We start from the raw sequence: 14,489 nt of genomic DNA, 5'->3' as shown, positions 1-14,489 counted from the left end.
CATCTTTCAAAGGATATTTGACACAGAAATGTTTATAATATAAAAAAGGGAGATTATTAGAAGGCCCATCCACAGAGGACAGTTAAATAAATATAATTAAATATCATGTACCTATTATAATTTAAATGCTGATTTCACCCATCCTGATAACGATGAAAGCAGTCTGTTGAGTAAGAGATAAAAAATGATTTCAATTTGTGGAGCAAGATTCCACTTATCTAAAAGGGTACATTTTTGTCTATTTATGAATAGGGGCACAGAGATATGTCTGGAAGAAAATTCACCAAGGGAGCAGCAGTGATTGCCCCTGGGTGGAGGAGTTTCGGGTGATTTTCACTGTATGTCAAAAATGCAGTACCTTTTAATAGTCTACAATGAGCATATATTTCTATAATTGAAGTGAAGTTATTTTCATTTTGAAAAATATGGAGTAGTTTCAATGCAATACTTCAATAAAGTAAAACCTGAGTGTCAGCACACAGCAAGGCGCACGGCCAGCCGGACCCAGGCCCTTGCCCTGCGGCTGCCCCTCCCAACCTGCACGAGGCAACGGGAAGCAGACAGGTGGGTATACAGGCTCAGGTTTACAAAGATGAAGCCAGGTGCAGGATGGTGTGGGTTCACAGAACAGGTTTGGAGGGGGGAGAGACACAGTTCAAACCCTGGTTCTGCAACATTGGCTGTGTTGTCCTTGGGCAAGTCACTTCATGTCTCTGACCTCCAGTCTCCTCTGTGTAGAGCTAGGATCCCTGATCCCCCATACAGGGCTGTTGACAGGATTACGAAAGAGAGACGTACGTGTGAGACCTCAGCTTACTGTGTGACACAGAAGCAGCACTCAGGAAATGTCAGCGGCCTGTATTCTTATCTGGGGTATGTATAACCTTTGTTCACATTGCACTCACTAAATTCTCCATGACCCAGAGGCACAGAGCAGAGAGAAACCACAGACCTCAGGGAATCCAAACATCTGGTCTCGGACAACATGCTCCTCTAGCACTTTGAAAACCTTCCTGGAAGCGGCAGGCAAGGAGTATGGCAGCCAGCCACAAAGAGAAGGAAGAAGAGGAAGAGGAGGGGGAGGGGGAGGAGGAGGGGGAGGACAAAGCAAAGGCCTAACTAACTATTTCCCTGGTGCTGCCTGCTGTGCAGTCAATGAGTCAACCCAACTCACTCCAATCTGCTCACCTTTCCTCCTGGGGTGACTGGGACCCTTCCTGAGATGTCAGTATGTTAGGCTCCTAGAGAGCCTACTGGAATGCCAAACTGGGAAGGACTATAGAGACCAGCTAGTGCCAGAGCTTTCATTCTGCAGATGAAAGACAGGAGAACCAGACAGGGGAAGGACCTTGCAAGGAACCAAGCAGCCAGTACACATCTGGAGGCCCTAATTGTTCTGTAGAGCTCTGCAGTGAGAGAAAGAACCAGACTAGAACTATTCTGATTCAAATAATGGCCTAGAAAGAGGACTGGTAGGACCATCACTAAGTCAAGGGCCACCCAGCCATTCCTCTGCTTCCAAAAGAAATAGAACCCAGACCAAAAAAGGAGGAGAGAGAGAGAAGAGTTCTGAGTTATTCTCAAAACTCCCTGGTGACTCTGGAGGTTACCTGGAAATTCTTAGGAAAGGAAGACCCTGGAAGAGAGAGGTACCAGCAGATTCAAAAGGCACCAGCAGACTCCATCTCCTAGGTCATAAATGCAACCAAGAAGCAGGGCAGCCATGGGTGAGGAAAGACTTGGGAGGCAGGAGTGGAAGGCCACTTGCCCAGAACACAGTCCCGGCTGCCGGCACTGACTGGGCTGGGGCTTACCTTGGGCAGGCTGACTGGAGTCCTGGGCTTGGTCCTCGGGTTCTTAATCAAGAGCCTCTGATCCAGAGGGAGCAGATGGTATTTCATGGCCTCGATGAGGAAGTCCTTACAGGTGTTGTTATTCTTTATCAAAGCTTCTTCTTCAACCGTCTGGAGGTAACAACCCACAGGTAATCCAGGAGCAGAGCTTAGCTGCATTTCCCAATCTGCCTCCCCAGGCTGAGTCATCCTTGTATTCCCACATTCTTTTAAACCCCCACCACATCATCTCAGACTCCAAAAGAAAGACCACAGACTTACAACTGAGTGCCTACCTCCTGCATTTCAAGAACACCAGTGGAGTAAGTGGTTAAGTTTTGGCATCAAACAGACAGAGATATAACCTCACTGGCTGTGTCTGTTATGTTAGTTTGTAGGCTTAAATGGAATTGTGCAAAACAAAGACAATTAGCTGTCTTGAAGGCTTCATCCCACATTCCTCCTGGTTTGAGTGCCTTACAATGTTTAGGGCAAATGGTCAGACATTTGAGAAGAGAGGGAGGGAAAGAGGAAGAGAGCAGGATCCATCAGCCAAACTTTGGAGGCATGGAGTCAAAAAAGGTGACAGTCAAGAAGAATTCATATCCATTTTCTTACAGTGAAAGCCTCGGGGACAAAACTGACCAGTAAGGTGCTCTATAACAGAGCGGCGATATCAGAGCAGAAAGAATGTCCTGCACAAAAGTCCCACCTACTGACTTCATCTCGGACCCTATCTAAGCTGGGACTATGGCTTCTTCACATACTGCAGAGCTGTGGACCTAAGCAGATGCTCAGCAAGTAATCGCCGAAATATCTCATGAGCAAGAACAAGGAGGAAACCATGCCGGTGCTCTGACTCTCAAATCTCTGTCCTTCGGCCTACGTCAGACTGCCCCGTGGCATATCTGTAAGGGGTAGTGTGGTCTTCAGAGGCCACCTCACATTTTCTTTGCTGGAGTGTTTAGGAGCTAGCAGGAGAGATCCATTTCATTCAACAGCTAACAAAGATCGAATGTCTCATGGTTGGGCAGCCCAGTGCTACACTCTGGGAAGAAAAAGGTGAAAAAGACAAGGGTTCTGACTCTGAGACACTTAAGTCCAGTCAGAGAAGGAGAAGGGCCTCCCCACCTCAGCCCTCAAGCTGGTCATGCACAAGGCCTGACTGAGCCTCACCTGTAGCTAGGAATGGAAATGTGGCCAGGCCATCACCCGCCGGGCAGCACTGGAGCTGGCAGGAAAAGGATTGGCATGACAGGGCCTCTGTCATCACTGAGCACCTCCTTCCCCAGAGGTGATCCCCAGGAACACTCCATTTTAGGGGAAGGTTTCCCCACTCACCCCACCCTCACTGAGGGACTGACCCAGGTTGGGACAAATTGTAAGCTTTTAGGGTCAGTTAAAAAAACTAAAAAGGGTGAGAGAGTATCTTTTTTTTTAAAAAAAAGATTTTATTTATTTGAGAGAGATGGAGAGAGAGAAAGAAAGCACAAACAAGGGGAAGAGCAGAGGGAGAGGGAGAGGGACAAGCAGACTCTGCCCTGAGGGCAGAGCCTGACACAGGGCTCGATCTCACAACCCTGAGATCATGACCTGAGCTGAAACCAAGAGTCAGACACTCAACTGACTGAGCCACCCAGGTGCCCCAAGAGAAGATATCTTCAAAAGCCTGGATGGAAGGTGAAATGCATAAACAGCTACCTCTCCCAAAGAATAAATTCAACTTGAATGAAAAGTTCCTCCAGAGAGTTATTGCTTCACCATACAGAGTTTCAATTTGGGGTGACAAGAAAGTTTTAAGAATGGATATAGAGATGGTTGTGCAGCATCATGAATACAATTAGTACATTGAACTGCACACTTAAAAATGGTCAAAATGATGAAGTTTATGTTATATATATTTATATATATAATCACAATTTTAAAAATTTTAAAGATATAGCATATTACACACTTCTACAACATTTCAAAATATTTAATAAAGCCTAATAAATGTTAGTGGTTAAAAAACAAATAAAAACACCTTCCCCGGAAATCAGCATTCATGCGGGCCTGCTCAGGGCTTTCCCTGTGTCCTCACCCACCAAGATCGGCCACATGGCAGCAGGTTATACTAGTCTGAAGTTTCAAGGTCGAATTAGTGTTAATGAAACATCCTCTTCCAGGGGTGTTCTGAAAAGAGTCCTTTGAAAAGGTGGGTCAGGGGGATCCCACACAACAGTGCTCATGCCCATTGCCTCTGACCCCGCTTCTTCTCCAGATCTAAACCCTACTTTGCCATAATAACCTAAGAACTATTTTCTAGTAGTTTCAGTTGTGGACAGCTGATTGAGGTCATGACCAAGGGTTTCTAAGGTCTCTTTAGTTTTCCCTGGAACCCAGGCCCACAGATCACCCTTCCTGTGGAAGTGATGCTGTGCTGGAGGCCAGACGTCCACATCTACCTTTGGTCAGTTTCCCACAGGACAGAAGGAGGTTTGATTCCGCCACTGGGAGCTCAGGCCAGTTCAGTCCCACTGCTTAGGGAACCTTTCCTACAGGAAGGATATGCTGCCACCAGGGGGCAGTGGTACCATCCAAACTGTAAAACGCAAGACACACAGAAGGGCTCGCAAGTGTATGCCTCGGTACCTGAGAATAGGACTGAGGTTCAGAAATTCAGAGAACATCTCACTGATCCATTAGACCTATGGTCAACAGGGTCACAAGCTGATGATTTTACAAGTGTTTGTGAGGATACAATATTGTCCCGCTACTCCCAGTAGCATCCATGATCAAGTCAGTAGTAATATCAGCTAGCATTCACTCACAGTGTTGCAGCTTTTATGTGGATTATCTGTAATACTCTATCCCCAAACAATTCTGTAATAATTTCTGTATCCCCAAACAATTCTGTAATAATTCTATCCCCAAACAATCCTATAAAGGCAGATAGTCTTTTTACCAGATGAGAAGACTGAGGTTGAGAAAGGTTGAGCGCTTGCCCAGTGTGAGATGGCTGGGAAGTGACAGAGCTAGGCCACTGGCTTGCTAAACCTTCTCTCTTATCCTTGCTTCACAACTTCCATTCCTTCCAGAAACTTCTTGGAATCAGATGAGGGTTGGCCTACTACCTTGGTGTTTAGTTTTGTGCATATATTTAAGTTTTACCCTCTGCCCACTTACAAGAGTATCTAAAGCAAATGGATCAACAGAACAGAGAGGATTAAAGGTGACAACTTGCTTAGTGAAAGGTGCTTCAGGTCATCAGACTTGGATTTGAATCATGACCCTGCCTTCTACTGCCAAATAATCCTCAGCCTCCATAAACCTCAAGGCCCAGACTTGTAAAAAGAGGGTTATCTTTGCCTCACAGGGTTGTAATAAGGATTAAATATGTGGCACCACAGGGGTACCCCATAATTCTTAATTTTCTTTCCTTCCTCAGAGGAAGTACAGGCAATAAGGATCCCAGGCACCTGTGAGAAGCTGGTTTTTACAGTTCTGAATTGGGCTCCAAGTTGCCTCACATGAAGGTAAAGAGAACATAGCAATATAGGAATGACCTTCCTTGCTTAGGTTCCCTACAATAAAAGCAGCTAACTTCCAGGGAACATTTCTTATCCCCAGCTCCATTCTAAACACCTGACTTGCATATTTACAACTCCTTCGGTCCTCATAGCAATCCTGTGGGGCTCTACTATAATATCCTTTCTGTCAAAGAAGAAACTAAGGCTTGAAGAGGTCAAATAAAAACTCAAAGCTAACAAGCAGCGGAGCATGAACTAAACTCTAAGTGTTTTATTCTCAAATCTACACTCTTAAAACCTCACACTACCATCTACCAGAACATTGTATGTCAACTATACTTCTATAATAAAAATGTTAAAAAAAAAAAAAAAAGACCCTTACATAACCATGCTTCACACTTAAAAAGACCCATAAAATTCCTCAACCACCCCATACAACCAGGGCTGCTCGCTGCTATTCCGACAGGCCTGCGGGAGCAGGAAAGCCCTTGGTTCTTCACACAGCACTCACCTGGACCAGGTAATCCCTCGGTAAGAGAGGGAGTCGGACATGTTCCATCAGTTTTGCCATGTGCTCTAAACGGGTTTCTTTCTCGTAATTGATCCATGAAATCACAGCTTCAAATACCTATCAAGAAAATCAACACAGGTAACTGTGGCAGAGAGAAGAGCTTCTAAACAATTTCCTCAATCTGAAAAAAAAAAAAAATGTCCAACGTCCAAATCATCCACGAAGGTGGTTAACTTAAGGTTCAATATTTATAATAAAAGAAAAATGGAAAGATTTTGTCTGCTAGCTGACGTCAGAGTGATATCACACCCACGGGTCATAATAAACCTGCTACCCCAAACGCAGCAGCACCAAGGTTCACTGCAAAATAAAGATCAGGTCTCAAGGTTACTTAAAGATAGAAATAGAAAGCAGGAACTCTCAACCAAATTTTATAAAGACTGTGCAGGAAGACCAGAGCCTTGGGGGCAAGGCCACCACGCCCCTCACACACACCCCTCTCCTCGTTCACCTCCCAGGTGCGGTTAATGCAGAATCAAGACAATCAGGATATCACCTGCCCAAAAGCTGGCTGTAAAATAGTGTGTCAGCAAATGACAGAGAATTTCTCTGTCAAAAAGTTCTCCTTGGTTTAACCTCTCCCTTGAGGAGAGATTTCATTTCTTCACAAAGGGAAATCGGGCTCAGAAACAAAAAGGAGGCTCTCTGGTTTGGATGCTCACCGTGCTCAAGAAAATGTCCAAAACCACACTCACCGCCACCATATATACACAGACGGATAAAATTCAATGTTGATAAGGCTGCAGGGAAACGGGCACTATTTCTAGAAATTTAATTAACACAGCTTTTAAGAGGGGACGGAAGACTTTGGCAATACCAATCAAATATTTCAATGTGCATACTCTTTGACCTAGAAGTACCACTTCTAGGATCTAGCCTACAAAAATACAAAGGTGGTGCTCACAAAAGAATATGTTTTTCCAGGATGTTTGCTAGGTCATTTTTCTAACAAAATAAAAAGGGAAACAACCTAAATCTCACTAATGGAAAAATTATTTAACTACTATACATACTATGGGACATTTTCAGCTGGTAAAAAGAATAAAACAACTTCTTGTGCCAGAAACGAAGAAAGTGCTCGAAGATTAAGATGGACACGTCAAACGGACACAGAACCAATAAACGGGGCTTTCGTTGCCAACGTCTGGGACAAAACATCAAAGAGAATAACGAAGAAATTAGATTCAGGCTTCTTGGGGAAGCGGGATGGGGGAATGACTGGCAAGGTGACAAAGGAAAGTTCTGGGGGGAATGGATATGTTCTGTATCTTGACAAGGTGGGAGTTACAAGTACATATGCACTTGTGAAAACTAATTAGGCTGTACATGTAGCATCTGTACATTTCACGGCGCCTCAGTTATAACTCAGTAAAAAACATTCTCAGAGGGGCGCCTGGCTGGCTCAGTTGGCAGAGCATGAGACTCTTGATCTCAAGGTTGTGAGTTCAAGCCCCACACTGGACATGGAGCCTACTTAAATAAATAAATAAATAAATAAATAAATAAATAAATAAATAAATAAATAAAACATTCTCAGAATGAAAGAAAACATAGTAATGGATCATAACACAATGAACTAAAAAGAATCCACGAATCCATAAGGATACTTTCAAAAATGTGGGAAGGGCTCTTCTTCACAGAGAAATGCCAGCTATAAAAGGTAGAAGGAATAACAGAAACAAATATTTTGCAACCACCAATGTAATAACTGATTCAGCAAAATTCATCAGTGGATGCTCAAATCACTGCATGAAAAATTGTCGGGGAACAGGATACAGTTTTCCAAGTATCACCTCGTAGACGACTTACTAATTACATGGTGGCAGGGGCGGCGGCAGCCTCAAATGGGGAAATCTGATAGATACCACCTTGAACAATGACCTAAATTAGCACCACCAATAACAGGACAAACATCTTCCTGATTGTGACTTAATGGGAAGGACACAGCATCCCCTAAAGTAGTTTCTTCCTAAAATGTTTAACCTGAATCTTACAGTAAGGAAACAGACAACTCCACGTTTGGAACATTCTGCAGTTCTACAAGACAGCTGGCCTGAATTCTTCAAAACCATTAATATTATGAAAGACAAAAAAAAAAAAAAAAGGCAGAGAGATAGTTCTAGATTAAGAGGATTTAGAGACATGAGAACTAAATGCAATGCATGATCCTTGACTGGATCATGGATTTAAAAGAAACAGCCATAAAGGACTGTTTTGAGACCGTTAGGAAATTTGAATGCTATGTATTAGCTAACATCATTGTATTAGTGTTAAATTTCTTTAGTATGATAATGGCTTTTTGGCTCAAAAAAGATAATTTCTTTGTTCTTAGGAGGTGCATACTCCAACACTAGGGATGAAATGTTACCATGTCTCCAATTTATTGTCAAATGGTTCAGCAAAGAGAAGTTGAAATATGTGGAGAGAGAAGTAAGGCAAATGAAGCAAAATGTTAACTGGTGAATCTAGGTTAAGAGTATATGAATGTGCATGCTTTCAAACTTTAATATACATTGGAAATTTTTCAAAATGAAAAGCAGAGGGAAAAGAAATTGTAAGAAAAAAGGAAAATATGACAACAAAATTTATGTGGTGTAAAGCTGGAATGAAAACTAACTCTCAGGGGTGGAAAAAATCTCTAATTTTTCTAACCCTAATAATAGTTTGGTGTGTATTGATATGTTAATGATGCTCCAGCCCTATTTCCTAAATATAAACTTAAGTCAGGCTGGGTGTACTCAAAATAGGCAAAGAATCAATCAGAAAGGGAAGAGAAAAGAGTGGAATGGAATAGAAAGAAAGGAGCACTATCTCTGGACAGTTTGCTCTCAGTTCTGTAAAAAATAACCTCTATGTGCACAAACATAAACATACACATACCATGGAAATCCTCCTTGTCCAGTTTATTGTTTTTAAATTATGCACTCATATAGAGCTTTATCCCTCATAACAGTGAATCACTGTGTGTTGCTTCAGCCAGCCTTTCAGATCCATAAGAACAAGGACCTTGTTTTATTTAATGGCAGATAATACAGACTCGAATATTCTTTTAATAAATGAATGGACACATGAGTTCAGAAGAAGCATGTATGGAGGCAGTGGAAACTGTCTGGGACTGGACTCAGGGCAGAAACCAAAAGAAGCTGGAGAAGTCTGACCGTGCTGGATTAGGTGGTGGGCAGCCACAGTCCTGTTCTGCCTTGCAATGTGGTTATGCAACTTTCTTCTGCCTGCTTTACTAGACTGGGGGCTCTTGCAAGCCGCCTAAGCACAATGCCGGGCACAGAGCAGGCGGTCTGGGGACAAATCTCTGCTGAAGAATGAACCACAAGTCCTTGAGGAGGTGAGACTTCCTGATCATGCCCTTCCCCATCAACCAGCTTCGTCTTCGTTATAAAAAGCTAAAAAGCAAGCTGAGTCTAATAAAGTCGATATTTAACCTTATCTTTATTTTTGGCTTGACTTGTCTGACTGGTTCCGCTCAGTTGCACTATTTACCTACTCAGCTGTGAAAACCACAGTGCTCGGCAACGACGGTGACCTTCTCAGCAGCTAGAGAAGGCCACGCGTTTTTTTCATCGAGGCTCCATGCTTAGAAAATAAACAAGCCAATAAACTTTCAACTAGCTCTAGCCTTTAATGTGCCTAAAACTGTTCTCAAGACCGCCTCCTGTTAAGGGACTGACCAACACCAGGGGGCAACGGGTAACAGCAGCAGGGGCCAGTATTTACCATGTGCCAAGCCCTGTGCCATGCTCTTCGTGGACGCTGGCGGCCTGGACTCCCATGAGAACCCAGGGAGCAGATCCTCTGAACCCGCAGTAAGTGACTCGCCCAAACCCAGAGCCACAGAGCAGCATGGCTAGAGTCCACCCAGACCCAACGTCAGCACTCATGCTCTTACCCACTGATCTCAGCTGCCTGTCACAGGCCTACAGCAGCGGCTGCCGACTACAGCCCACAGGCCACATTCAGCCTGCCACCTGTTTTCATAAATAAAATTTTACTGGAACACAGCCATACTGTCTGTGGCTGCTTTCACATTCTAACAGCGCAGCTGAACAGAGACTCTATGGCCACAAAGCCTAAAATATTTACTATCTGGTGCTTTAGAGGAAAAGGTTATCAACTCCGGGTCTATGAAATCTAAGCAGAAACCCTGGGGCTCTGATCACAGGACAGGGTGATGTCTACTCAGATGAAAACACTTTTTATGGATCCCACAATGAAAGCAGCTGCCACAAGGCAGGCTTAGCGTTTTACTTTTCAACAAAGAAAGAGCATCATTTCCTCACTGCTTCATATTCCAAAACCAATCTCTTGAGTGCTACGAGGTCGCTAGGCAGAGAAAGGATGGAGAAAATCGAATTTCATAGTTTCTGGCTCCCCACACTTCCAATGTAAGCACAAGCCTTGGCCAGAACACCAGATGAAGCTGACCCCCTACCCCTACTACCCCTCCAGTGCGGCAGGCAGCCACGCCACACTGTACCTGCACCCAGCGAGGAGAGTGCCGAGCACTGGGGCACTGACACCTGCTTTCAAAATGTGTTCTGGAAATCAAGAAGGGGGACTTAAGTTAAAAATAGGCAGGGCGGTGAGTTGGCAAGGGAAAAAGGTCCAGTTGAGGGTGATTCACAGCAAAGCAGAGCATGGAGGAAAAGCAGCCAATTTTGACAAAATCAGGGGAAAAAACTAGGTTTCTGCCCATGGACTTAATTTGTTACTCAAGATTTGAGAAAGGTTAATTTTAATAACAAGAGACACCGTGCTGCGCATTTTACAAGCATGATCTCCTTTAATGCACCCCAAATCCTGTGAAGTAGGTATCAGTGTTCACATTTTACAGATGAGGAAACAGCCTCAGAGAGGTTAGTGTCCAAGGTCACACTGCCAAGAAGTAGTGGATCTGGGATGTGAACTCACCTCTAACTCCAGAGTTCTAACATTGTGCAACATTGCATCTCAGCAGCACAATTAGTTAGAAAACCTGCACAGAACACTGAGTTGGGGAACTACATTCCTAAACCCATAATCGTAAGTATACCCGCCATGTGCTCTTAGGACATCCCCCTCCCCGATACTCTTTTGTTTCCCAGGGACTGAGCCAATAGCATTTGCTGAATTCACTGCCATGATTTTCAATCAAGAAGACAGCACTACTAGGGTGCCTGGGTCACTCATTGGTTATGTGCTTGCCTTCAGCTCAGGTCAAGATCCCAGCGTCCTGGGATCGAGTCCTAATCGGGCTCCCTGCTTACTTTTTAAAAATTGAAAAAAAAAAAAAGACTGCGCTACTAGACACAGGAATGATTCTGTCAGATTTCTGCTGTTTCTTCAACTGAAGCTTAACAGGACTTCTGTGAACCAGACCCCCACCTCGCTGTCCCACACCACACCAGGGACCGTCCGGAGCAGTGGTATGCTGGAGCTGGAGCTCATCATCCATGTTTCTTCCCATCTTGGTGTTTAGCGACATTACACTGGTAGTTTGAAATCAGCCTTGGTGGAAATATTTACACCGTGGAAATTAGCAAATGAATCAGCAAACAAACAGGGCTTTCAGAATTTTTTTTGCAGAGCCCATTGTTAAACATTTACCAGCATTAACACTGGCTGGGAGATTTCCTGGTCTGAAGGCTCCTCAGACTCTAGAAAACCCACTCAGCTGCACTCATCTTTCTGACAGTCCCATCATCTTAAGGTTTTATAGGGCACTTAACAGCTCCTTCTTGTCTTCCGTCCATCTCAGACCCACAAGGGCCCCGGGAACAGCAAGAGTCACTCATCTAAGAGAAAATCGAGGCAGACGGTGGGGAAGCGGTCTGCCCAAACATTACCCAGCTAATTGGTAATGGGGCAGCAATGAGAACCCCTGGATTTCAATCCACACTTCGTCCATAGCACATTTCATAGTTTGTAGCTATACATTTATTTCTGTACATATTTTTATAAAATCTATCTGTCTCATATGATTTTAAGTTCCACAAAGGCAGGGATCTTATACTGATCTGTTCACCAATGTCTCTCGTGTGAATAACACACTATCTGCCACATAGAAAGCACTCAATAAATATTTACTGAGAGAATGAATAAGTTAGTCAGAGGAGGAATGATTGGGTGTATGGTTCTCTTCCTATGATAGCATAGTGCCAAGTATGTGACCTCATCTAAACAACAAAAATGATGACAAAACTACAACAGGGATATTGCCTTGCCTGGAAATTGTTCAGCTTTCCACTACTGCCTATAGCCAAGATAAAGACATGCAGTCTGATTCTGCAAAGAAGGAGGACTGGAGCACAGTGCTTTGAGAGGCATGCCTGCAAGCTGAAAGACTATTTCATGGCACCAATCCTACAAATGAATGGAGCGTGACACAGGGATGGAGAATGCCTTGCAGTCAAGATGGTGGACGGAGCTGAGTTGGAAGGAATCTTCCCCTACAGCTCCAAACACGTAAAAGTGACTATTACCAACAAATAAAGCTTTGAGCCATAGTCAAAAGAAAGAGAGAAGTGCCTGAGTGTTTTAAAAAAGGAATATAAGTCTGGCAGCTGAATGGAAGCTGAGGCCAAAATGGGTCACAGGCCCATACAATTCAGATATGGACTTGAATGGTTCCGAAGTGGTGTCTTATCAGGCAGAATGCCACAGGCTCTCCGTGGACAGTGTTGCCCACCTGCGGTCCCATGTACTGGGACTAAATGAACTCTATCCATCTGCTCTGGGAAGGGGGAAGGGAGCTCACCATCTCCTGGAGGCTGGGAAGTTAAAAACCGTGTATCTTCAAGAAATCAGAGCCCTAGGCTCACACCACGTATAGATATGGGGTCTGAAGTGACCTTATCCAGATAATACAGGGGATACTCCAAACAAAAAGGAATACAGAATCAGTCTCTAAATCAGTAAACCTGCCCTTGAAGGGCACTTCCACAGGCCAGGGCAACCCAGACTCCCATGGACAAAACATCCTCTGGAGATGGTCTCATAATCAAAAATTATATAATACTAATGAAAAAAACTGCAAAAAAGGAAAATCAACAGTTAAATCATAGAATATTTGGGACAACCAAAGAAAATCGGCCTCAAGACTATTTCACATAATGCAGTCCTCAGAATACTAGGGGCAGGAGACATTCTCTAGTAAAGGAGGTTCTGGGACTGAATGAGCCCGGAGAACACATCATACACACCCCCAAATCTCCTTCAGAGATTCATAAAGCTCATTAATATGTAAAAGCTCTGATAAGTCCTTCAGTTTCTTAACCTGGTTCCTGTGTTTGCCACTGTCTCCTAAATGTGTCGGACCTGAGACCATCGCACAAACATTGCAGTTTTACAGCACACAGTGGGGTAAATACTGACCTAGAGAAGAAAGGCCTCACCCCCTAACCTATTCCATTTTCACCCTCATCTCCCATGAACCCCCCCAAAGATCCTGGACTCTCATCACATCGGTTACCATTCCCCCAAGTAGAATAAGGTATCCCAAACTTCCACATCTGTATTGCTACAATCCCTTTGGCCTGAATGGCTTTCCAAAATCCCATTCTTATTCTCCAAATTTTAGCTCAAATATTCCCTCTTTGGGAGGTCTTCCCCACCTAACAATTTGGAATAAAACACCCCAGGGCGCTTTCCTTGAACTTTGACTATAGGCAACTACTTCTCTCTGCCACATGATACATGTTTTGTACCCAGACTGCAAGTTCTAAAAATGTCCTAAGTGCCACTCACCTCCATCTCCCCACCAGGGTGGGCATGCGTTCATAGAGAGCAGAGGCCTGGCAGGCAAAGTCAGCTTGAAATCATAAAGCTACCTACTGCCAACATGCCTTGGTTTCCTCCTCTGCAAAATGGGAACAATAGTCTCTGACTTGGCAGTTTGTGCAAGAAGTAGAAATGATGCGCTGAACAGCATGCTGGGCCAAAGAAGTCACGTGCAAAGCATACACACACCAGCATTACATTTACACAAAGTTCAAAAACTGGCGAAATTGACCCATGAGAAGTCAGAATGGTAATTATGCTTCTCGGGGTGGGAGGCAGTGCCGGGAAGGGCCTTCCGGGGTTCTATTACTGGATCTGTGTGCTAGTCCAGTGCGTATTTCACTTTGTTCACGTCCCTGTGAACTTACTTCAATACAAATGTCCCTTTGAAAAAAAAAAAAAAAGATGAGTGAAATACACCCGGGGAAGAGTGGGCAGTCAAGGTCGATTTTTGGTGGTGTTTGGCTCATAGGTGCTTACTGAATTGCACTTTCCAAAGGAGAACAGTAAAAGGAGTAACGCTGTGACCAGGGACCAGGCCAGATGGTTGTTTGCAAGCTGAGAAGCTGGCAACTCTAACTACTGACCTCACAGGAAGGTGGGGCTTCCAACAGCTCTGGCGAGGCAGCGGGATGCACCTGCTCGATCACTGGATATAATACCTGGGCAGCAAGCACTCAAGTCTAACCTCCTGGGCAAGGGGCTCCAGCCGGCATCCTCGACCCACTGCTGGCTGGAGAGGATAGGAGCTTAGACGGGAGGCCATGCAACACCAATAATCCTGGAGACAAGGGCCTGATCGTT

The 14,489-nt window shown here is 44.2% G+C and overlaps 1 protein-coding gene and 1 non-coding gene across 2 annotated transcripts in view; one reads left to right on the top strand and one right to left on the bottom strand.

The window, feature by feature from the left end:
* The window catches only part of KLHL3 (kelch like family member 3), an 81,913-nt gene that overhangs the window by 30,977 nt on the left and 36,447 nt on the right, over nt 1–14,489 (bottom strand). The window contains exons 5-6 of the mRNA XM_040622410.1: nt 5,853–5,969; nt 1,815–1,964 (exon numbers count right to left, since the gene is read on the bottom strand). Coding sequence (XP_040478344.1) covers nt 1,815–1,964; nt 5,853–5,969 — 267 coding nt within the window. The remainder of the gene's footprint in view (nt 1–1,814; nt 1,965–5,852; nt 5,970–14,489) is intronic.
* On the top strand, nt 7,304–7,376 carry TRNAK-CUU. The gene has a single exon. It is a non-coding gene; the product is annotated as a tRNA-Lys (tRNA).

The sequence above is a fragment of the Ursus maritimus genome, unplaced genomic scaffold (genome assembly GCF_017311325.1).
Source record: "Ursus maritimus isolate PB19 unplaced genomic scaffold, ASM1731132v1 scaffold_5, whole genome shotgun sequence".
Lineage (NCBI taxonomy): Eukaryota > Metazoa > Chordata > Mammalia > Carnivora > Ursidae > Ursus > Ursus maritimus.
The sequence above is the reverse complement of the archived record's forward strand: the minus strand, read 5'-3'. Positions and strand labels throughout refer to the sequence as shown.